At 45.7% G+C, this 23,415-nt stretch overlaps 1 protein-coding gene across 4 annotated transcripts in view; it reads right to left on the bottom strand.

Annotated features, from left to right (window-relative positions):
• Positions 1-23,415, bottom strand: part of LOC128702415 (roundabout homolog 3-like) — a 1,608,794-nt gene that overhangs the window by 93,682 nt on the left and 1,491,697 nt on the right. For all 4 annotated transcript variants that reach the window (XM_070102079.1, XM_070102082.1, XM_070102081.1 and 1 more), the window contains exons 9-10: positions 19,631-19,761; positions 13,664-13,823 (exon numbers count right to left, since the gene is read on the bottom strand). In XM_070102079.1, coding sequence (XP_069958180.1) covers positions 13,664-13,823; positions 19,631-19,761 — 291 coding nt within the window. The remainder of the gene's footprint in view (positions 1-13,663; positions 13,824-19,630; positions 19,762-23,415) is intronic.

Here is a 23,415-nt window from a genome sequence, read left to right as displayed (position 1 = left end):
TGTTTTTATCCTGTTGGGATGTTCTACTGCTTCAGCTTATCGTAAAAATGTGTGTGTGTGAGTGTGTATGTGTGTATGTGTGTATGTGTGTATGTGTGTATGTGTGTGTGTGTGTGTGTGTATATGTGTATGTATATGTATGTGTGTGTGTATATGTGTATATGTACTCACCTAATTCACCTAATTGTGGTTGCAGGGGTCGAGACTCAGCTCCTGGCCCCGCCTCTTCACTGATCGCTACTGGATCCTCTCTCTCTCTGCTTCCTGAGCTTTGTCATACCTCTTCTTAAAACTATGTATGGTTCCTGCCTCCACTACTTCACTTGCTAGGCTATTCCACTTGCTGACAACTCTATGACTGAAGAAATACTTCCTAACGTCCCTGTGACTCGTCTGAGTCTTCAGCTTCCAGTTGTGACCCCTTGTCCCTGTGTCCCCTCTCTGGAACATCCTATCTCTGTCCACCTTGTCTATTCCCTGCAGTATCTTGTATGTCGTTATCATGTCTCCCCTGACCCTTCTGTCCTCCAGTGTCGTCAGTCCGATTTCCCTTAACCTTTCCTCGTACGACATTCCCTTGAGCTCTGGGACTAGCCTTGTTGCAAACCTTTGTACTTTCTCTAACTTCTTGACGTGCTTGACCAGGTGTGGGTTCCAGACTGGTGCTGCATACTCCAGTATGGGCCTAACATACACAGTGTACAGTGTCTTGAACGATTCCTTATTAAGGTATCGGAACGCTATTCTCAGGTTTGCCAGGCGCCCGTATGCTGCAGCGGTTATTTGGTTGATGTGTGCCTCCGGTGATGTGCTCGGTGTTATGGTCACCCCATGGTCTTTCTCCCTGAGTGAGGTCTGTAGTCTTTGTCCACCTAGCCTATACTCTGTCTGCGGTCTTCTTTGCCCCTCCCCAATCTTCATGACTTTGCATTTGGCTGGATTGAATTCGAGAAGCCAGTTGCTGGACCACATGTCCAGCCTGTCCAGGTCTCTTTGCAGTCCTGCCTCATCCTCGTCCGATTTAATTCTTCTCATCAACTTCACGTCATCTGCGAACAGGGACACTTCAGAGTCTATTCCTTCCATCATGTCTTTCACATATATCAAAAATAGCACTGGTCCTAGAACTGACCCCTGTGGGACCCCGCTCGTAACAGGCGCCCACTGTGATACCTCTTCACGTACCATGACTCGTTGCTGCCTCCCTGTCAGGTATTCCCTTATCCATTGCAGTGCCCTCCCTTTTACGTGCGCCTGATCCTCCAGCTTCTGCACTAATCTCTTGTGGGGAACTGTGTCAAAGGCCTTCCTGCAGTCTAGGAAAACGCAATCTACCCACCCCTCTCTCTCGTGTCTTACTTCTGTTACCTTGTCATAAAACTCCAGGAGGTTTGTGATACAAGATTTGCCTTCCATGAACCCATGCTGGTTTTCATTTATAATCTTGTTCCTTTCCAGGTGTTCGACCACTCTCCTCCTGATAATCTTCTCCATGACTTTGCACACAATACATGTCAGACACACAGGTCTGTAGTTTAGTGCCTCGTTTCTGTTTCCTTTTTTAAATATGTGGACTACATTAGCTGTCTTCCATTTCTCAGGTAGTTGCCCAGTTTCAAGGGATGTGTTGAAGATTGTGGTTAGAGGCACACACAGCATCTCTGCTCCTTCTCTAAGGACCCATGGGGAGATGTTGTCCGGTCTCATCGCCTTTGAGGTGTCAAGGTCACTTAAGAGCTTCTTCACCTCCTCCTCAGTTGTTCGTATGTCATCCAACACTTGTTGGTATATTCCCTCTTGATGTTCCCTTCTCTGCTGTCTTCCCACAGCCCTTCCTGTCTCTACTGTAAAAACTTCCTTAAATCTCCTGTTCAGCTCCTCACATACCTCCTGATCATTTCTTGTGAGTTCTCCACCTTCTGTCCTTAATCTGATCACCTGGTCTTTGACTGTTGTCTTCCTCCTGATGTGGCTATACAACAGTTTCGGGTCAGTCTTGATTCTCGATGCTATGTCATTTTCATACTGTCGCTGGGCCTCACTCCTTACCTGTGCGTACTCGTTCCTGGCTCTGCGACTGATCTCCCTATTTTCGTGTGTTCTCTGACTTCTGTACTTTTTCCATTCTCTATTGCACTTTGTTTTTGCCTTCTTACACCGTCGGGTAAACCAGGGGCTCGTTCTGGTCTTCCCGTTGTTACTGTTGCCCTTGGGAATAAACCTTTCCACTGCCTCCTTGCATTTTGTTGTTACATATTCCATCATTTCATTTACTGGCTTTCCTGCCAGTTCTCTGTCCCACTGGACCTCCCTCAGGTAGTTCTTCAACCCTATGTAGTCCCCTCTTTTATAGTCAGGCTTTTCCCATTCAACTCCTGTTATTCTCTCCACTTGCAGCTCTACTATGTATTCAAAGCACAGAACCACGTGGTCGCTAGCTCCTAGGGGACTCTCATACTTGATGTCCTCAATATCTGAGCTGCGCAGGGTGAACACAAGGTCCAATCTTGCTGGTTCATCCTCGCCATGTGTACGTTTGTGCGCGTGTGCGTGCTACTCTTCTGAAGATTATAATTTTTTTTCACAATCAATTCCTTATTAGTATAATATTTACTGTGTACACTTGTGTTTGTGTGTTTTTGTGTTTACTAGCTTGGCGTTCTTTGAAAAAGAGGGGGGGGGGGGTCACGTTAACACACTATTGTTATTGTTCTTGGTTCACCGGTACTCTCCCGGCCCAGATCTTTGTTCTTGGTTCACCGGTACTCTCCCGGCCCGGATCTTTGTTGTTCTTGGTTCACTGGTACTCTCCCGGCCTGGAACTTTGTTCTTGGTTCACCAGTACTCTCCTGGCCCGGATCTTTGTTGTTCTTGGTTCACCAGTACTCTCCCGACCCGGATCTTTGTTCTTGGTTCACCGGTACTCTCCCGGCTTGGATCTTTGTTCTTGGTTCACCAGTACTCTCCCGGCCCGGATCTTTGTTGTTCTTGGTTCACCGGTACTCTCCCGGCCCGGATCTTTGTTCTTGGTTCACTGGTACTCTCCCGGCCCGGATCTTTGTTCTTGGTTCACTGGTACTCTCCCGGCCTGGAACTTTGTTCTTGGTTCACCAGTACTCTCCTGGCCCGGATCTTTGTTGTTCTTGGTTCACCAGTACTCTCCCGACCCGGATCTTTGTTCTTGGTTCACCGGTACTCTCCCGGCTTGGATCTTTGTTCTTGGTTCACCAGTACTCTCCCGGCCCGGATCTTTGTTGTTCTTGGTTCACCGGTACTCTCCCGGCCCGGATCTTTGTTCTTGGTTCACTGGTACTCTCCCGGCCCGGATCTTTGTTCTTGGTTCACCGGTACTCTCCCGGCCCGGATCTTTGTTCTTGGTTCACTGGTACTCTCCCGGCCCGGATCTTTGTTCTTGGTTCACCAGTACTCTCCCGGCCCGGATCTTTGTTCTTGGTTCACTGGTACTCTCCCGGCCCGGATTTTTGTTCTTGGTTCACCGGTACTCTCCCGGCCCGGATCTTTGTTCTTGGTTCACTGGTACTCTCCCGGCCCGGATCTTTGTTCTTGGTTCACCGGTACTCTCCCGGCCCGGATCTTTGTTCTTGGTTCACCGGTACTCTCCCGGCCCGGATCTTTGTTGTTCTTGGTTCACTGGTACTCTCCCGGCCCGGAACTTTGTTCTTGGTTCACCAGTACTCTCCTGGCCCGGATCTTTGTTGTTCTTGGTTCACCAGTACTCTCCCGACCCGGATCTTTGTTTTTGGTTCACCAGTACTCTCCCGGCCCGGATCTTTGTTCTTGGTTCACCAGTACTCTCCCAGCCCGGATCTTTGTTGTTCTTGGTTCACCGGTACTCTCCCGGCCCGGATCTTTGTTCTTGGTTCACCAGTACTCTCCCGGCCCGGATCTTTGTTGTTCTTGGTTCACCAGTACTCTCCCGGCCCGGATCTTTGTTCTTGGTTCACTGGTACTCTCCCGGCCCGGATCTTTGTTCTTGGTTCACCGGTACTCTCCCGGCCCGGATCTTTGTTCTTGGTTCACTGGTACTCTCCCGGCCCGGATCTTTGTTCTTGGTTCACCAGTACTCTCCCGGCCCGGATCTTTGTTCTTGGTTCACTGGTACTCTCCCGGCCCGGATTTTTGTTCTTGGTTCACCGGTACTCTCCCTGCCCGGATCTTTGTTCTTGGTTCACTGGTACTCTCCCGGCCCGGATCTTTGTTCTTGGTTCACTGGTACTCTCCCGGCCCGGATCTTTGTTCTTGGTTCACTGGTACTCTAACGGCCCGGATCTTTGTTCTTGGTTCACCGGTACTCTCCCGGCCCGGATCTTTGTTCTTGGTTCACTGGTACTCTCCTGGCCCGGATCTTTGTTCTTGGTTCACCGGTACTCTCCCGGCCCGGATCTTTGTTCTTGGTTCACTGGTACTCTCCTGGCCCGGATCTTTGTTCTTGGTTCACCGGTACTCTCCCGGCCCGGATCTTTGTTCTTGGTTCACTGGTACTCTCCTGGCCCGGATCTTTGTTCTTGGTTCACCGGTACTCTCCCGGCCCGGATCTTTGCACACTAGGCTACGTTACTTTTTTTGAAGATTATAGGATTATTTCTCACTCAATTCCTTATTAATATATACTAATATTTATTGTAATAATAATTACTGGTGCACACGTGTGTTTGTATGTACGTACTTGTTTACTAGCTTGTCGCTGTCAGGGGGGGGGTTCACTAGGCTACACAACTCTTCTGGAGTTTACCTGGAGATATTTAGATAATTTACTAAACATTATCAGGGTTACCACTATCTCCTGGCACTGAAAGTTAGGGAGAGAGAGATGGTATAACATACAACCAGCAGGGCGAGACACTGACACTTTAGACACTAACCAAAATTAACCACACATAGGCAAGTGATGTCGTCTGCACAACAATGGAGGTTCCTGCTGGTCGGCTACTATCAACTCCTTCAATTTTGTAACTCCTTCAGGAACTTTATCATGCATTCAAGTTTTTTTCTTTTTCTTTTAAGACTTGGTATTCACTCTCTTTTCTTTAGTACAGTATTATGGTCATAACAAGTCTGATGATGTTAGCTACATTCACAACACCAACAGCTGGGGATTGACTAATTTTTTCTTACTTTCAGTATTTACTTAATCACTCGTTTATGACCCTATCACTACACTGGATGACCGCTAATATCATCTTAGGACAGCCACTAGAACGCTAAATCCTGGGAGCACTATTTAGCGATACTGCTTCACGTGTATGTATATATGTATGTATGTGTGTATATGTGTATGTGTGTGTGTATGTATGTATGTGTGTGTGTATGTGTGTTTTATTTATAAAAAAATTATTTGTCGCCTCTGAGCGAACTAAGTAATTCTTACATTTTTATCAAAAAATGTAATATACCATGATCCGGTGACATATAACGAAAGAGGGGAGCATAAGGAGAGGTGATGAAAGGTGAGGGGAAAGTAAGGGAAGGTAAAAAGAGTGGAGTATGAGGCAGGATTGCATTGCATTTAACTGGACTTCAACGCAAAGACTGGTGGAGGCTCGGTCTTCCGTCCACTCCTGGTGGAGGCTCGGTCTTCCGTCCACTCCTGGTGGAGGTGAGGTGAGGGAAATTGAGGTGAATGTAATAGAGAGAAAGAGGTGATAGGAACGGAGAGAGGTGATCAAAGGTGATAGGAAGAGAGAGTTCAAGTGGAGCTTACAGAAAACTGATTGAATATGACAAAAGGCAATAGGTGAAGAAAGGCCAGGGCAGGTGAAGGAAGGTCAGAGCAGGTGAAGGAAGGCCAGGACAGGTGAAGGAAGGTCAGGGCAGGTGAAGGAAGGTCAGGGCAGGTGAAGGAAGGTCAGGGCAGGTGAAGGAAGGTCAGGGCAGGTGAAGGAAGGCCAGGGCAGGTGAAGGAAGGTCAGAGCAGGTGAAGGAAGGCCAGGACAGGTGAAAGAAGGTCAGGGCAGGTGAAGGAAGGCCAGGACAGGTGAAGGAAGGTCAGAGCAGGTGAAGGAAGATATTGGCAGGTGAAGGAAGGTAACCAGATGAGTTTGTCACCTTACTGATGTTTACGACTGCCGTGTCGAAAAACTTTTTTTTCTGCCCAAGTTTGAGAGTAGCGTCCTTGAAAAACAACTGTTGTTATTTTGTTATTGTTACAAGAATCATGTGGCTACGGTTGTCTATCCCATCTGGGGAAATTGGCCCAGCTATTTTCATCATAATATACCTAGCTAGCCTCGTCAGTCACTGATGTTATACTTTTTTTGAGAGAGGAACCTAACTTAAATATTTGTGCGTAACACTAGCTGGTGTACCACTAGCTGGAGTTTTACAATCTGGTATTCCACTAGCCGATGTTCCATTAGACTGAGAACGGGAGGTAGCGTGAACTGTTCAAATAGCAGTCTAGTGTAAAAGCACACACGCGTGTTCGTAGCACAACAGTTCAGCAACTGGAACATGCAAGAGACCAATCACCAGACCATTTGACGGTCCGATCACTAGTCCAATCAGCGGTCGAGTCACCAGTCCCGTTATCACTTCGATAAGCTGTCCAGGCAATGCTCCAGTCACCAGTCTAGGCGCCAGTCCAATCACCAATCCAGGCACTAGTTAAGCCCAATCACCCGTCAAGGCACTGGTTGGATTTCCAGTCCAGGAACTGGTCTGATCACCAGTCCAGGTACTGGTGCAATCAGCAGTGGCTGTAGTTCCTTGCATGACCACGGGTGTCTGGTTGTACCCGTGACTGCTCCACTGTGAAACAAGGTAATTAAGGTGAGTAGCAATATGCCGGGTGGGAGGAGAGGGTAGGAGAGAGGTGTGAGGAGAGGAGAACGGACTGTGGGGAGGGGAAGGGTGGAGAAGAAGAATTGAAGAATTGGAGGAGTTGGAGAAGGGAAGGGAAGAATAGGGGAATTTTAAGGAGGAAAGGGTAAGGGAGAAGACTGGAGAGTGAAAACGTAGGAATAAGAAAAGGAGTGGAAAACACCAGTCGTCTGCCAGGTGGACAACACCAGTCGTCTGCCAGGTGGACAACACCAGTCGTCTGCCAGGTGGACAACACCAGTCGTCTGCCAGGTGGACAACACCAGTCGTCTGCCAGGTGGACAACACCAGTCGTCTGCCAGGTGAACAACACCTGTCGTCTGCCAGGTGGACAACACCTGTCGTCTGCCAGGTGGACAACACCTGTCGTCTGCCAGGTGGACAACACCTGTCGTCTGCCAGGTGGACAACACCTGTCGTCTGCCAGGTGGACAACACCTGTCGTCTGCCAGGTGGACAACACCTGTCGTCTGCCAGGTGGACAACACCTGTCGTCTGCCAGGTGGACAACACCTGTCGTCTGCCAGGTGGACAACACCTGTCGTCTGCCAGGTGGACAACACCTGTCGTCTGCCAGGTGGACAACACCTGTCGTCTGCCAGGTGGACAACACCTGTCGTCTGCCAGGTGGACAACACCTGTCGTCTGCCAGGTGGACAACACCTGTCGTCTGCCAGGTGGACAACACCTGTCGTCTGCCAGGTGGACAACACCTGTCGTCTGCCAGGTGGACAACACCTGTCGTCTGCCAGGTGGACAACACCTGTCGTCTGCCAGGTGGACAACACCTGTCGTCTGCCAGGTGGACAACACCTGTCGTCTGCCAGGTGGACAACACCTGTCGTCTGCCAGGTGGACAACACCTGTCGTCTGCCAGGTGGACAACACCTGTCGTCTGCCAGGTGGACAACACCTGTCGTCTGCCAGGTGGACAACACCTGTCGTCTGCCAGGTGGACAACACCTGTCGTCTGCCAGGTGGACAACACCTGTCGTCTGCCAGGTGGACAACACCTGTCGTCTGCCAGGTGGACAACACCTGTCGTCTGCCAGGTGGACAACACCTGTCGTCTGCCAGGTGGACAACACCTGTCGTCTGCCAGGTGGACAACACCTGTCGTCTGCCAGGTGGACAACACCTGTCGTCTGCTAGGTGCCGCCAACAGACTTGTATATCTCTAGAAATTTTCACAAGGCGGCGGCGGAGGCTGCACCGGCAGCAGCGGCGGCGGCGGCACCGGCAGCAGCGGCGGCAGCAGCAGCAGCTCTTCTTTCTCCAATACTTTTTCAGTAAAAGTTGTGCCCCTTTATTCAAAATGGTGTAGTAGGTTTTTCCCACAGCACTTAGATTTGACAGGACTCATTGTTGTAGTGTTGAGCGGGAGGCAGCTTCTTACTGGCTCATCTCCCACTCTTACCTTAGTGTTGAGCGGGAGGCAGCTTCTTACTGGCTCATCTCCCACTCTTACCTTAGTGTTGAGCGGGAGGCAGCTTCTTACTGGCTCATCTCCTACTCTTACCTTAGTGTTGAGCGGGAGGCAGCTTCTTACTGGCTCATCTCCCACTCTTACCTTAGTGTTGAGCGGGAGGCAGCTTCTTACTGGCTCATCTCTCACTCTTACCTTAGTGTTGAGCGGGAGGCAGCTTCTTACTGGCTCATCTCCCACTCTTACCTTAGTGTTGAGCGGGAGGCAGCTTCTTACTGGCTCATCTCCCACTCTTACCTTAGTGTTGAGCGGGAGGCAGCTTCTTACTGGCTTATCTCCCACTCTTACCTTATTCTTATCACACATTTTCTTTACTTTTAAAAAAATTAGCCCCAAAATTTTTTCTTCCACAATTTTCTTGCAACATATTTGTTTTCAATTTTTTTTGTTAGAAAAACTGCTACCTTCCTTAATATATATTCAAGGATATTTTACTTCATATATATATATTATTGTGACCACGTACAAGTGGTATTACCTACACTGCGGCAGCGACTAGCCAAGGGTTCGAACCCATGCTCAATACCACTTGTTCGTGGTCACAATAATATAAAATACTGCTCGTTGAGGCTAGTGCACCAAACGGGGAAGAGAATGAAATTAGCTCAGAGGCACCCACACCACCGTATGTCCTCAGACCAAGGGTAACACACCTAGCTTGGCTAGGTGCTTGGTTCTTTTAGGATTGCGTGGAGAGCGAAGGATTGCAGCTAACGGTGGTGTTTACGGTCTTGTACAAAGATCTCGTAGTCAATGGCTACCTGCAGCAAGACGTCTGTGGTGTCTTGGTTGTGGTCTCTCTACCTGGAGGGTGTGACTCAAGAAATCGTAATGACACGATTGCAAATAAACCATACCCCCGGCCGGGATTGAACCCGCGGTCATAGAGTCTCAAAACTCCAGCCCGTCGCGTTAGCCACTAGACCAGCTAGCCACAATAAGATTCACCCAACTAGGTATATTTCTACACCATAGGAAAGTTAGCACAGGCACCTCTGTGACCACAAATGCAAGTTTTTACAGACGAATCTCCAGCTAGCGTGGCCGTGACGAACTCTAGCTCAAGTCCCTTCACTGCCGTCAACATGACGTGGCCCGGTTCATGACTATGCCTTTGTGTACAACGACAGCGAATACCTTTCAGAAATCGAGGAAAAAACTCCTCTTTCAGTGCCATTTCCAGTTCCGAGCACCGGCAAAACACTAGGTGGGTCCGTCACCTCTGACTTACAGATGGTGGCTGACGGCCTGTGTTGATCCTGGCAAGTATGTTGATACTAGTTTATTTGCTAGGGGGAAAAAAACGAAATGAGTTTTTGTTAACTGTGTACTGACCTGTGACGGAGGAGCAATGTAACAACAGTTTCTAAGGCTATACATAAAGGTAAGGTAGCCGTCGAGTCTATGGCTGACCACGACAACAGTGACAGCCGACTTTCTGCCGTTGAGCGAGAATAAGAATAGTAACAGCAGACTGCATCTTCTGAAGACTACCAGAAGATATTCGACACTATAAGAGACTATGACTCACGAAATCGTAATAACATGATTGTAAACAAATCGCGGAACGGGTGGGGCTTCAACCCATGCCAAGCGCGTCGTAGGACTTATTTGCCATGGATTCAAACCTCACCCGTTCCGTGAACAGACCGCTTCAAGCACAGGAGGTACAAATCTAGGCGACTGTAAATCTTTGTGGTTCAATAAATACGTACATGACAAAACAGATTTTATGGGAAGGGTGAAACATCAGAGCTGGGCCAAGTAACAAGTAGACCCACAGGGAACATTACTGGGACTCGTACGGTTTCTGATATTTAAAAGACGTGAACATAGGAAATCGACTCGTGTCACTGCAGATGATGATAAGCTGATAATGATACTTACAGATAATAGCTAAATAATGGCAAGAGAACCTGGGAAAACTGCACGATGGACCAACATGTAATTGCTAAGTTCAAACCAAATAATGATGGGAGCTGGGAAAATGCGGCCGACTGCAGCACATCACATCACCTGACAGGGAAGCAACGCCAAGATTCGGACAAAGAAACCTGTGGGTCGACATCAAACTTCTCTTCTGTGGTTGAGAGATCCACTGAATAACATTACACAACACAATACCATATGAAGAATCTCTAAAGAATCAGAAATCTGGCACTAAAGAACATGCGCTTCAAAAACTTTCTCTAAAAGACGTGAATCTCATCTGAAAGGAAGAGGGAAGAGTCAAGTAAGACATGACAACAACGTACAACATACTCTGGTGCACTGTCAGGTTGAACAAAGACCCACTGGCATGAGTTAGAAAAATAAGCATAGATAAAAGGCGAGCCACAGATGTTAGGAAGCACTTCTTCAGTATAAGGAATAAGTTAGTCAGGAAGGCGGCAGAAGCAAACTCCAGAAAAAAACTACGAAAATCAGATAATTATCAGAGTCCAAGAGGCTGTTTATTGAGTATGCCAACACTGAAACCCGAGATGGGGCCTGGAGCTGGAGCACAGCCATCTCAAACCATCAGACAAAGTTCGGTGATAATACATAGACAAATTTAAAAAAAAAAAATTTATGGCTACTTTTCAGCACCACAGATAAAACTGGGAGGAGGCAATCATGTGTGTGTGTGTGTGTATGCAAACACACACACACAATCACAAAGGCCCAGTGTATGTACAAACAACGACGTCATCAACACATTTATCCGACAAACACTAATATTAAATGTAAATCAATGTTAATCCTTCACGCTGTCAACAATGTTTCAATTGAAAAACATCCCCATCCTCTCCCTCCCCACTTCTCTCTCAGCCTCTCTACTACTACTCACCACTACCCCTCACCACCTTCCCTCCTACTCACCACTACCCCTCACCACCTTCCCTCCTACTACTACTCACCACTACCCATCACCACCTTCCCTCCTACTACTACTCACCACTACCCCTCACCACCTTCCCTCCTACTACTACTACTACTCACCACTACCCCTCACCACCTTCCCTCCTACTACTACTACTACTACTCACCACTACCCCTCACCACCTTCCCTCCTACTACTACTACTACTACTACTACTACTACTCACCACTACCCCTCACCACCTTCCCTCCTACTACTACTACTACTCACCACTACCCCTCACCACCTTCCCTCCTACTACTACTACTACTACTACTCACCACTACCCCTCACCACCTTCCCTCACGTCAAGAATCACCAACTCTCCCGTTCGTCTCACTTCGCGTAGTGAGACTGTCCTGGTGTGGGGGATGTTGATGTTAGTGGTGCTACTATAGATAGTGTTGTTGGTTCTACTGCTAGTGGTAATGTTACTGCTATTGCTGGTGGTACTGTCGGTGCTACTGCCAGTAATAGTAGTGTTGGTACCACTGCTACCAGCGGTATTGCTACCACTGGTGTTATTGATGCTGGTGGTAGTAGCAGACATGATATTGCTGTTGGTTGTAACTGCTAATGGTGATGCGAGGTGGTTAGCTCGATGATGGTAATTATGGCCTCCCGGTGGATGGCCTGATCAGTCAGTCTGTTGGTGCTCTAGCAGCTTGAAGTCCTACGCATGCACCACAGCCCGGCTGATCAGGAACTGCCTACCTGGAGATTGTTCCGGGGGTCAAAGCACCCGCGGCCCGTCCCTCGACTAGACCTCCCGGTGCATCAGAACCTGATCAAACAGGCTATTATTGCTGGCCGCACACAATACAACGTGCGAACCACAGCCTGGCTGATCGGGCACTGACTTCAGTCTCTGTCCACCTCCCACTTAAAAACAGCCAGGGGTCTACTGGTAACCCCCGTTATGTATGACGGGAGGCTGGAGAACAGTCTGGGGCCCCGGACACTTAGTGTTTTCTGTGTACTCGAGGCGCCCCTGCTTTTCATTTGGAAAATGTTGTACAGTCTTCCGAGTCTTTTGCTTTCGTAGGCAGTGATTTTTTTGTGTTCAGACTGAGACCAGTCCCTTAAGGATTTACTGACTTAAGAAACTCGTCCAGTTCTCTCTTGAAGTCACCCAGGGGTCTGTCAGTACTTCCTTTTATATATGAAGGGGAAGTACTGGTCCGTTCACACTTATTTAGTTCTCCCCTAGTGAACCCATTTCACTCCTTGTCACGGAGTATTTTGCACCATCTGTCAAGCCTCTTACTTCCTTGGGAAATGATTTGTGTCCAGATTTGGGAACAATCCTTTTAGAATTTTCTAGGTGTAGATTATAATTTCTCTCTCGCCTACATCCCAAGGAGTACATGTCGAGGGACTTCACATGTTCCCACTAATTAGTTCTTGACCGAGTTGAAGCGGCGGTGAAGGTTCTCCGTACCAGGTAGTTTGTGGTAGTGGTGGTGCTTTTAGTGTTGTGTTGCCGACGTTGATGCTTCTGGCGGTGGTGATAATTTGAATAGCTTTACATTTGATGGCTAGGGCCAGAGTGTTACTGGTGGCGGTATATGTGGTGGTGGCGGCGGTAGGTGATAGGTGGCGGTGGTGGCGGCGGTAGGTGATAGGTGGCGGTGGTGGCGGTGGTAGGTGATAGGTGGCGGTGAAGATATTGGTGATAAAAGTCAAAACCGTCATTTATTTATATTTGATATACAGACTCGTAATGATGCTGTGGTGTATTGGTGGTAGCCATTTTGGCAATAGTAACAGTGTGGTTGGTAAAAGTGATCGTAAGAACTGGTAGTGGTAGTGAGGGTGATAGTGGTGGTGAGCGTGGTGGTGGTGGAGGCCAGATAATCATATATTCACATTTGATGTCGAAAATCAGTGTGGATGGTGGTGGTGGTGGCGGCTGTGGTGGTGGTGGCGGCTGTGGTGGTGGTGGCGGCAGCAGAGGCCAGATTGTTGGTTATATTCGAGTCTAAACAATCATATAATCCCTTAAAAAAAGACAAATCACCGACAGAATGCTGACACTGACTGTAGAATAATAATAATAAAAATCACAATACCGTGACTACAACAGTTCACCAAAAAAAACAGCCTAGTGGAAGAGTCTGACGAATTTTTAGTCCGTCATGATGCCAATCAAGTCTTTTACTGTACAACACTTCACCACAAATTAGTGGTAAACTTGGACTCGTTTTTTGGCGAAACGTTGTACAATAAGGATTCCTGTACAATCAGCGTCTTGCTTAAACAAAAAAAAGGCACAATACCGTGACTGGAACAATACACAAATAACCCGCACATTTACAAAGTCACACTAGTGTGACTTTGTAAATGGTCCAAGTAGGACCGAAACGTCGTCGTAAGCTCCTCTCTTATACGTGCGGGTTATTTGTGAAATGTCTTCCTTATCAATCATATACTCACATTTAATGTCGAGGACCATAATGTTACTGGTGGTGGTGGCCAGTGTGTTGGTGGCGGCGCAGGTGTAGTTGCCAGCTGAGGTCCGTCTCACCATCTGCAGCACCAGGTTGTTGTTGGAGACCAACACACCACCTCTGAGGTTGTGCGTCACCTCCAAGCCCTGTCCAAACCACAACAACAACGTTACTTGTCCATTATGTTGCGGTGTCCGCAACATAATGGACAAGTAACGTTACTTGTTCTCTGACCCGTACAGTAAGAGGCTACAGGCAATAACATGCAAGCACAGGAGGAGGCAACCTACATAACTCACGGAATCGTAATAACAGGATTGCAAACAAATTACGGAACGGATTTGTGTTTTATGATCGCTTGCCATGGGTTAGTCCCAATAGTTCCCTGATTTGATTTTCAACCTAGATATCTGAGTCTAAGGGATAGGCAAGGAGTTCTAGATTAATCTAGGCCGGGGGACAGGCAAAGGGTTCTAGATTAGTGTAGGGGACAGGAAAGGGGTTCTAGATTAGTCTATGGGACAGGCAAGGGGTTCTAGATTAGGGGACAGGCAAGGGGTTCTAGATTTTTCTAGGGGACAGGCAAGGGGTTCTAGACTTTTCTAGGGGACAGGCAAGGGGTTCTAGATTTTTCTAGGGGACAGGCAAGGGGTTCTAGATTAGTTTATGAGACAGGTAAAGGGTTCTAGATTAGTCTAGGAGACAGACAAGGGGTTTTATATTAGAGACTGTCAGAAAAAATCTGATGATTGCATTTGGCGGTAAGGGCAATTAAAATAATAAGCTATAGGAACCTAGACGAGATTAGGGGCAGTCAGGAAAACCTAGAAACAGAGGTATCTAGGAAAACCCAAAATTTCCGATTGCACCCAGAGCCGAAGGATACCCTTCGGTAAATCCAGTGGTATAAATAGAAAACACATCCACATTCCTAAAGTCCCAAGTGAAGTATTGATTAGGTGAAGCGTCTCGAGAGGACCCAGGATCCCTTAGGTAAACTCTCTGGTAATCAAGGCAAAGAAAGAAAGGGAACAAACAGTAAGGCAAGCAGGATTTCAATGTAATGGAAAAAGAGGGAAGGGAGGGGAGGAACTCAGCCTTTAATATCACAAGAGGCTAAAAAAAAACTATCTTTAACAACGTATTATTATTAGCAAGTGAGATTTCTTAAACGTACTTTCGTGGTCACTGCTTAAAAATTGATTTGAGAAGACATATGAGCAAACACTAAGTCATTAAAAAACGTTTCTGTCCTGGGACTGTGATAATTTTTAACATGGTAGAAGTGATTAAGGTTTCAGGACCGAAACGTTTTCTAAAAGATAAATCCTAGTATTTGCTCACCTGTCTCTTTAAACTAATTCGTAAGTATCAATTACCAATGTTTATACCAAAAAACATTTGAATCCGGGAGACTGGGGAGCTTTAACCTCTAGAGCCCTACCCTGTGGCTGTGCTACTGGGGAGGTGGATATCCAGGGGGCCCCTGTGGCACGCCACAGGGGCATCAATGGGGAGGTTTTCTGGGACAAATTACAGACATCCAGGGATCATGTTGATGTACAAGTATAAGAACATAAGAACGAAGGAACACTGCAGAAGGCCTACTGGCCCATGCGAGGCAGGTCCAAGTCTCCTACCGGCTTAAGCCAATGCACCCAACCTAGTCAGGTCAGGTCACATTGACTTAAGGGAGGAACACGGCAACCGACCTGTTAGCACAAGCTATCAGGTCTAACTCACACCCACCCACATCTACTCATGTATTTATCCAACCTATTTTTAAAGCTACACAACGTTCTGGCCTCTATAACGGTACTTGGGAGTTTGTTCCACTCATCCACAACTCTATTACCAAACCAGTACTTTCCTATATCCTTCCTGAATCTGAATTTTTCCAACTTAAAACCATTGCTGCGAGTCCTGTCTAGGCTAGATATTTTCAGCACACTATTTACATCCCCTTTATTTATTCCTGTCTTCCACTTATACACCTCAATCATATCCCCCCTAATTCTACGTCTTTCTAGGGAGTGCAGTTTCAGGGCCCTTAGTCTATCCTCATAGGGAAGGTTTCTGATACATGGGATCATCTTTGTCATCCTCCTTTGTACATTTTCCAGAGAATTTATATCCATTCTGTAATACGGTGACCAAAACTGTGCAGCATAATCTAAATGAGGCCTAACCAAGGATGTATAGAGTTGAAGAACAACCTGAGGACTCCTATTATTTATGCTTCTTGATATGAAGCCAAGGATTCTATTAGCTTTATTGCGAACACTTATGCACTGTTGTCTTGGTTTCAGATTACTGCTAACCAGAACTCCTAAATCTTTTTCGCAATCCGTAATATTAAGATCTACATTATTTAGTTTATATGTGGCATGGTTATTGTCCTGTCCAACATTTAGAACTTTGCATTTGTCTATATTAAACTGCATCTGCCACTTCTCCGACCACTGCATCAGTCTATTCAAATCTTCCTGGAGTGCTCGAATGTCCTCGTCAGAATGAATTCGACGGCCTATTTTGGTGTCATCGGCAAACTTGCCGATGTCGCTCTTTATGCCCTCATCTATGTCGTTTATGTAGATTGTGAACAGCAGGGGGCCCAACACTGACCCCTGTGGAACACCGCTCGTGACGCTTCCCCACTCTGATTTCTCCCCATTTATGCAAACTCTCTGCTGCCTATTTGTCAACCATGCCTCTATCCAGGAAAAAATTTCTCCTCCTATTCCATGTGCTTTAATTTTCCTCAATAGTCTCTGATGTGGGACCCTGTCAAAAGCCTTACTGAAGTCCATATACACAATATCATATTCATTACCATGATCTACCTCCTCAAATACCTTAGTGAAAAAAGTTAATAAATTCGTAAGGCAGGAACGCCCCTTTGTAAAACCATGCTGAGATTCGTTGATTAATTTATGCTTTTCAAGGTGGCTACGAACTGCCTCGGCAATTATTGATTCCATAAATTTTCCCACTATGGAGGTTAGGCTTATTGGTCTATAGTTCGAAGCTAAGGACCTGTCACCTGTTTTGAAAATAGGTATCACATTTGCCATTTTCCACTTATCTGGCACCATGCCAGTTTGTAGTGATATGTTGAAAAGATTAGCCAAAGGTGTGCTAAGCTCCTCTTTACATTCCTTTAGAACCCTTGCATACAGTTCATCAGGGCCTGGGGATTTGTTAGGTTTTAATTTATCTATTTGCCTAAGGACCATGTCACTTGTGACCCTAATACTGCACAGTTTATTATCGTCCTGTTCTACATAATTTATCATTACTGGAATATCACTGGTATCCTCCTGTGTAAAAACTGAGAGGAAGTATGTGTTAAAAATTCTACACATTTCCTTATCACTGTCAGTGAGCTGACCCGAGGAACTTTTGAGTGGGCCTATCTTGTCCCTGATCTTACTTCTGTATACCTGAAAGAATCCTTTTGGGTTAGTCTTCGATTCTCTTGCAACTTTAACCTCATAATCTCTTTTTGCTTTTCTAATTCCCTTTTTTATTTCTCTCTTTAACTGAATATATCGATTTCTTAATTGCCCCTCTCCTCTTTTGATTTGCCTATATATGCCTCTCTTTTGACCAATCAGATATTTTAATCTATTGTTCATCCATTTAGGATCATTTTTGTTTGATCTGATTTCCCTATTTGGAACATAATTTGACTGAGCAGCTAGAACTATGCCCTGGAAAGCATCATATCGGCAACCATCACCACCTACCTGACCCTTAGTCAGGTCATTCCAGTTCAGCCCACCTAAGTAATTTTTCAGTCCTATGAAATCAGCCAAGCGAAAGTCAGGGACGGAGACTTGATTGCCATTATTAGGGGAATTCCATAATATGTTAAAACTGAGTGATTTGTGATCACTCTCCCCAAGCTCATCATTAACCTCAAGATTATTAATTAGTGTTTCCCTACTGGCAAGAACCAAGTCAAGGAGGTTATTTCCCCTAGTTGGCTCTGTCACAAACTGTTTTAAAAAACAATCCTGGATCGAATCAAGAAAGTCACCCGACTCTAAATTTCCTGTCAAATTGCTCCAGTCAATCTGTCTATAGTTGAAATCTCCCATTAGCACAACATTTTCGTATGTAGATGCCTTACGAATTTCGTCCCATAGAAGTTTACTGCACTCCCTATCAAGATTTGGGGCCCTGTAAATCACACCCAAAATTAGTTTTTCTCGGCCCTCGAGAAGCTGTAACCAAACAGATTCAGTGGCTGACGCTTCTAATTTAATATCTTGTCTAACACAACAATTTAAATTGTCTCTGACATACATCGCTACTCCACCACCTTTCCTGTTGACCCTGTCAGTGTGGAATAATTTATAGCCTTGTATGTGACATTCAGAGGGCATCTCTCTATCTTTCAGATTGAGCCAGGTCTCTGTTATAGCAATAATATCTATGTTTCCTGCACTTGCAATTAATCTTAGCTCATCTATCTTATTTCTAACACTCCTGCTATTAGTATAGTAAACCTTAAGGGAGCTAGTCCCTTGCTGCCCTCTGCTGTCCCCCTTTGTTTGCTGACCTGTTCTATTGTCTTTATTTATAACTTCATGCTGAATGCCTTTTATACATTTACTGTTTCCAACCCTAGTGTTGCAACCTGCTTGTTTCCCACACACACCCATACCTCTATCTTCCATCAGTTTAAAATCATAGGCATTTCACCAATGGCCTTCTCAATCGAGTCTGCAAGTGCTACCACCCCTGCCCCAGAGAGATGTACCCCATCCCTTGCATACATATCATGTTTGCCATAAAAGTTGTTCCAGTTGTCAATGAATGGGATTGCAAGTTCCTTGCAGTATCTGTCTAGCCAGCAATTTACACCAATTGCCCTAGACAACCATTCATTTCCTACTCCCCTTCTAGGCAAGATGCTACATATGATTGGGATCCCTCCCTTAGACTTAATGAAATCTATAGCTGACCTGTACTTATCTAGCAGCTCTTCTCTCCTACCCTTCCCAATATCATTTCCACCAGCACTGAGACAGATAATGGGCTTGTTCCCATTACCTGACATGATATTATCCAGCCTGTTGACAATGTCCCCAACACCAGCTCCAGGGAAGCACACTCTATCTCTCATCTTCTTATTCCTATTACAAAAAGCACGGTCAACATATCTTACCTGAGAGTCACCAACCACAAGAATGCGCTTACCTTCATTAGCAGGGGCAGTAGTACCCTTACCTTCACTGGCCACTGAAGTACATTCATCCTGGAGAACAGAGAAGCGATTTCCTACCTTCAGATCTTCACTCTTAACTTTCCTTACTCTGATGCGCCTCCCATTACTGTGAACAACTCGCCACTTGTAGCAGGTGCTGGGCTGCACCTCACTGCTGGTAGCCGTTGCTACCTCCCCACCTACAGCCTCCTCACAGTGAGAGACAGACTGCACCTCACTGCTAGAAGCCTCATTCCCCACATCTCCAACCACCTCACACTCTCTCCCAGGCCCATTGAGGTGGACCTTCAGCCTCCTAATCTCCTCCTGGAGAAGCAAGACCTCCTCCTTCAACTCTCCAACCTCAGTTTTTAAAACACTGCAGAAGCAAGCCATGCTTTGTAACCGTCCACGCTAATCCCCAAAGCAGCTCAGGGTCTGTGACCTCACGTGACGACTGACCACTGAACACTGAACAAGTATATGAGCCCAAAGACTGCCTGCTTGAGGGTAGCTCCGATACCTTGGATCAAGCACCCTTCGCCGGCATTAAGGCTCCCCTTGAATCATACACAAGTTCAATTTGTATGCTCAGACAAGAGATAGGAATGTATAAGTGCATTTGTTTATATAAGGCAGGCACAGACGTACGTAAGAGTGTGAGTGAAAAGGTACAAATATGTAACAAATGTACTCGGGATGAAGCGGGTAGTACTCACGACTAGTGCCTGTACTCACGTCCTTGTACCAGGTGATGGCATGGGGCGGAGGGTTGCTGGCCACCTCACACTCGAAGTAGACATCCTCGCCCTCGGTGACCGGCCGTGTCTGGAGGTTGTACCCGAGTCTTAGCGTCACCCTCGGCGCAACTGTGGGCAGGGGGGGGGGAGAGAATCAGGGTACAGGACAATAGCTTTAAGTTTAAGGGCAACTGTGGGCAGGGAATGAGGGCGTCAGGGTATAGGGCAAAGCCTTAGGTCAAAGACTGTGGGAACCAAAACGCAGAGTAATAAGTTTTCTCTATGTACAGATAACTCGCACATAGTATATGATTGAGGTGTATAAATGGAAGACAGGAATAAATAAAGGGGATGTAAATAGTGTGCTGAAAATATCTAGCCTAGACAGGACTCGCAGCAATGGTTTTAAGTTGGAAAAATTCAGATTCAGGAAGGATATAGGAAAGTACTGGTTTGGTAATAGAGTTGTGGATGAGTGGAACAAACTCCCAAGTACCGTTATAGAGGCTAGAACGTTGTGTAGCTTTAAAAATAGGTTGGATAAATACATGAGTAGATGTGGGTGGGTGTGAGTTAGACGTGATAGCTTGTGCTACCAGGTCGGTTGCCGTGTTCCTCCCTTAAGTCAATGTGACCTGACCTGACTAGGTTGGGTGCATTGGCTTAAGCCGGTAGGAGACTTGGACCTGCCTCGCATGGGCCAGTAGGCCTTCTGCAGTGTTCCTTCGTTCTTATGTTCTATGTTCTTATAGGAGAAAGAAACGCATGACGACGTTTCGGTCCGTGTTAAAGCATTAACTAGTCACAACAGAAGAGCGAAGGCAAGGCAGCCAGTATATATACGAGAGGGAGGCGGGGACAGGAGAGACGGAGGAGGTAGAAACAATAATATGAAGGATGTTTCGGTCCAAGACAGGCCGAAACGTCGTCAAAATTTAAGCCATGCCGTGTCTGTGAACGTTACAATTTTGTGTGTTAGTACACTTGTTTATAGATACTTTATGTATATTAAGAACTGGACTAGGGCGAGGATGGACGCCTCGGGAACCTCTCATCTAGCCTGATACATCCCTGTTTAAAACTTGTTTATCATCCGAAATTTTACATGATATACCGAAAGACAGTCAAGTATTTAATAATTATGTAAGACGTAGTCTCACTAAATTATTTTGAAAGTTCTGGTATAATACATGTGTGGGGACTAGACAGTTTTTGTAAATTTGTTAGGAATCACAATAAAATTTTCCGCCTTTGTTGATTAGTTACTAAATTTTCTTTCATAATTTTTTATGATGTTGCCTCGATTATGGTTGCCATAAATGTTCTCATTATATGAAACAAATGAGGCGGTAGTCAGGGTCCACGAGCTGTTTCCCTTTTTTTAAACTACTGGTGTAACAGTCAGTATTGTCACTTGGCAATTTTGGTTTCTTTTACTAGGTTTTTAAATCTTACTGTTAGCAGGCCAGGAATTTCGTGTTTAGATTCATTAAATTATAGATAGTTTATCTATCCCACTAAATGTGAGCAAGTTCAGCTTCAATTTTAACTTTAGTATGTTGATTGTACAGGTGTTTGGTCCTTCACTTAAATTTAATTTCCTACGAAGAAATTTAGTTCCCTGGGTTTGCTAGTGACGTCGTCATTGGTCAAGACTCGAAAAACTGTGCTCAGAGCCCTGGTAATTTCCTGATTGATATTCATAGTTTTACCGGCTCACTCAACAGTCTTTCCGTGGCTTACATAGTTTTCTAGCTTTGCTTTATCTTTAAATCTAGAAGTACTTCAGTCGCTGGGCGATCTGAGAGGTGCATCCGAGGATCCCATAACCCCAGCCCCCTGTACCTCTGGGGTCGTTAACTTGCCCGAGGAGTTTGTCACCTAACTCCTTCAGAAACCTGAGTACACACTTGTCATATGCTCCAAGGGTCTCCCATCCCTTTGGAAAGACGCTAGAGAGATGTCAAGGTCCTGTATTTGTTAATCTTCTGTACATCAATCCACACTTGCAGCTCAACTCCCTCACAAGACCTAGGAGCTAGAGATCAACACCTTAGACTAAGTAGCTTCAGATCAGCATACTGAAGTCGAGCACCTAAAAAAAAGAAAAGCCCAGTAGCTAAGAACGCTCAAGAGGGACATGAGCTTTAATTATTATTATAATCAAAACGAAGCGCTAAGCCACAAGGGCTATACAGCGCTTCAGGGTAGGGAATGAACGAGGGTATTGGGCGGTAGAAGAAGGGGGTAGGAATGATCAGTAGGCTACAGAAAACAGCGAGACAGGGGATAGTGCGGGGGTAGAAGGCAGCAAGAGATTAAGGTAGAAAGGGCTGAAGGTATCAGAGTTTGTGAAATCAGTCAGTTGTTGTCCAACACATAAGCTGTAAGCGAACTCCCTTAAGAGGCCCAGAAGCTAGAACTCAACGCAGTCAAATACTGAAAATATTTACACAGCAAAACACTGAAAATCAGGAGAGCGCAAATACACAGTGGTGCAGAGTTAACAAAATTTGTCAAACTTCAACACGCTACGAACAACTAAGTTTTCATTATTTTTCAGTTTTCTTTTCGAAGTTGTGTTTGGTTTTAATGCTCTACAACCCTGTAAGAAAAAAAAACAGCTTATTTTTCAAAACCTGGCAACAGTAGGGCTGTTATTCGCATTGTTGTAAGTGGGATAAACAATTCAGATAAAAACGAAAGCCTTTCCTTTTTCCTAAAATTTCTTTACATAGTTATATTTGAGTTTTAATACGCTAAAATCACGTGAGGAAAAAAGTATTTTTTTTATACACTACCTGGCCAGTGGACCTTCACAGCCGTTCCTGGAAAACTTCTCCTACACAGCGTAAAATAATATTTTCAAAATGGCAACTATACTGTCCAATAACATTACGAGACTTCCTCTATAAATGTTAAGAGTTTGGTGTGGTCTGGTGGCTAAAGCTCCCGCTTCACACGGAGGGCCCGGGTTCGATTCCCGGCGGGTGGAAATTCCGACACTTTTCCTTACACCTATTGTCCTGTTCACCTAGCAGCAAATAGGTACCCGGGTGTTAGTCGACTGGTGTGGGTCGCATCCTGGGGGACAAGATTAAGGACCCCAATGGAAATAAGTTAGACAGTCCTCGATGACGCACTGACTTTCTTGGGTTATCCTGGGTGGCTAACCCTCCGGGGTTAAAAATCCGAACGAAATCTTATCTTATCTTATCTTAAGCCAGTCTGAAGAAGCATTCCTGCGTTGTCATACATAAACTAATATCTCAATTTGTTCAATCACTCTGACAACGTGTCATCAACACAACTAATCTGATCTTTCCGGTAGGCAAGATACACTAGCATCAAAAGTTTGAAATGGATCTAATTAAGCATTCTCCAGTTGTCCTACAGAAAAGCAATACCCCAAGTTTATAACGAAATTGACAAATTAGAACTTAGCCTTTTAATAAACAATAATGGTGCTTAAGGTCTGAAGCCGACTAGATAAGGCATTTTAGAGTTTTTGCACTGTCACCAACATCCTCTCTTAATAACGCTAGTAAATGTATAAATCTACGCTTACACAGCTTCAAAACTATGCTAAGCTTTTGTTATGAAGTAGATACATACGTCAGCTTTAATAGTTTGAAGATTATTATTATTATAATCAAGGGGAAGCGCTAAACCCGGAGGATTATACAGCACTAAGAGAAGCTGGGCAAGTACAGATACAAAACTCATCTGTCTGGCGCTCAGCAGAGTATCGAGTCTCCATCACATCTTGCACTGTGACCCACA

This window comes from Cherax quadricarinatus, chromosome 80 (assembly GCF_038502225.1).
Source record: "Cherax quadricarinatus isolate ZL_2023a chromosome 80, ASM3850222v1, whole genome shotgun sequence".
In the NCBI taxonomy this organism is placed as follows: Eukaryota; Metazoa; Arthropoda; class Malacostraca; order Decapoda; family Parastacidae; genus Cherax; species Cherax quadricarinatus.
The sequence above is the reverse complement of the archived record's forward strand: the minus strand, read 5'-3'. Positions and strand labels throughout refer to the sequence as shown.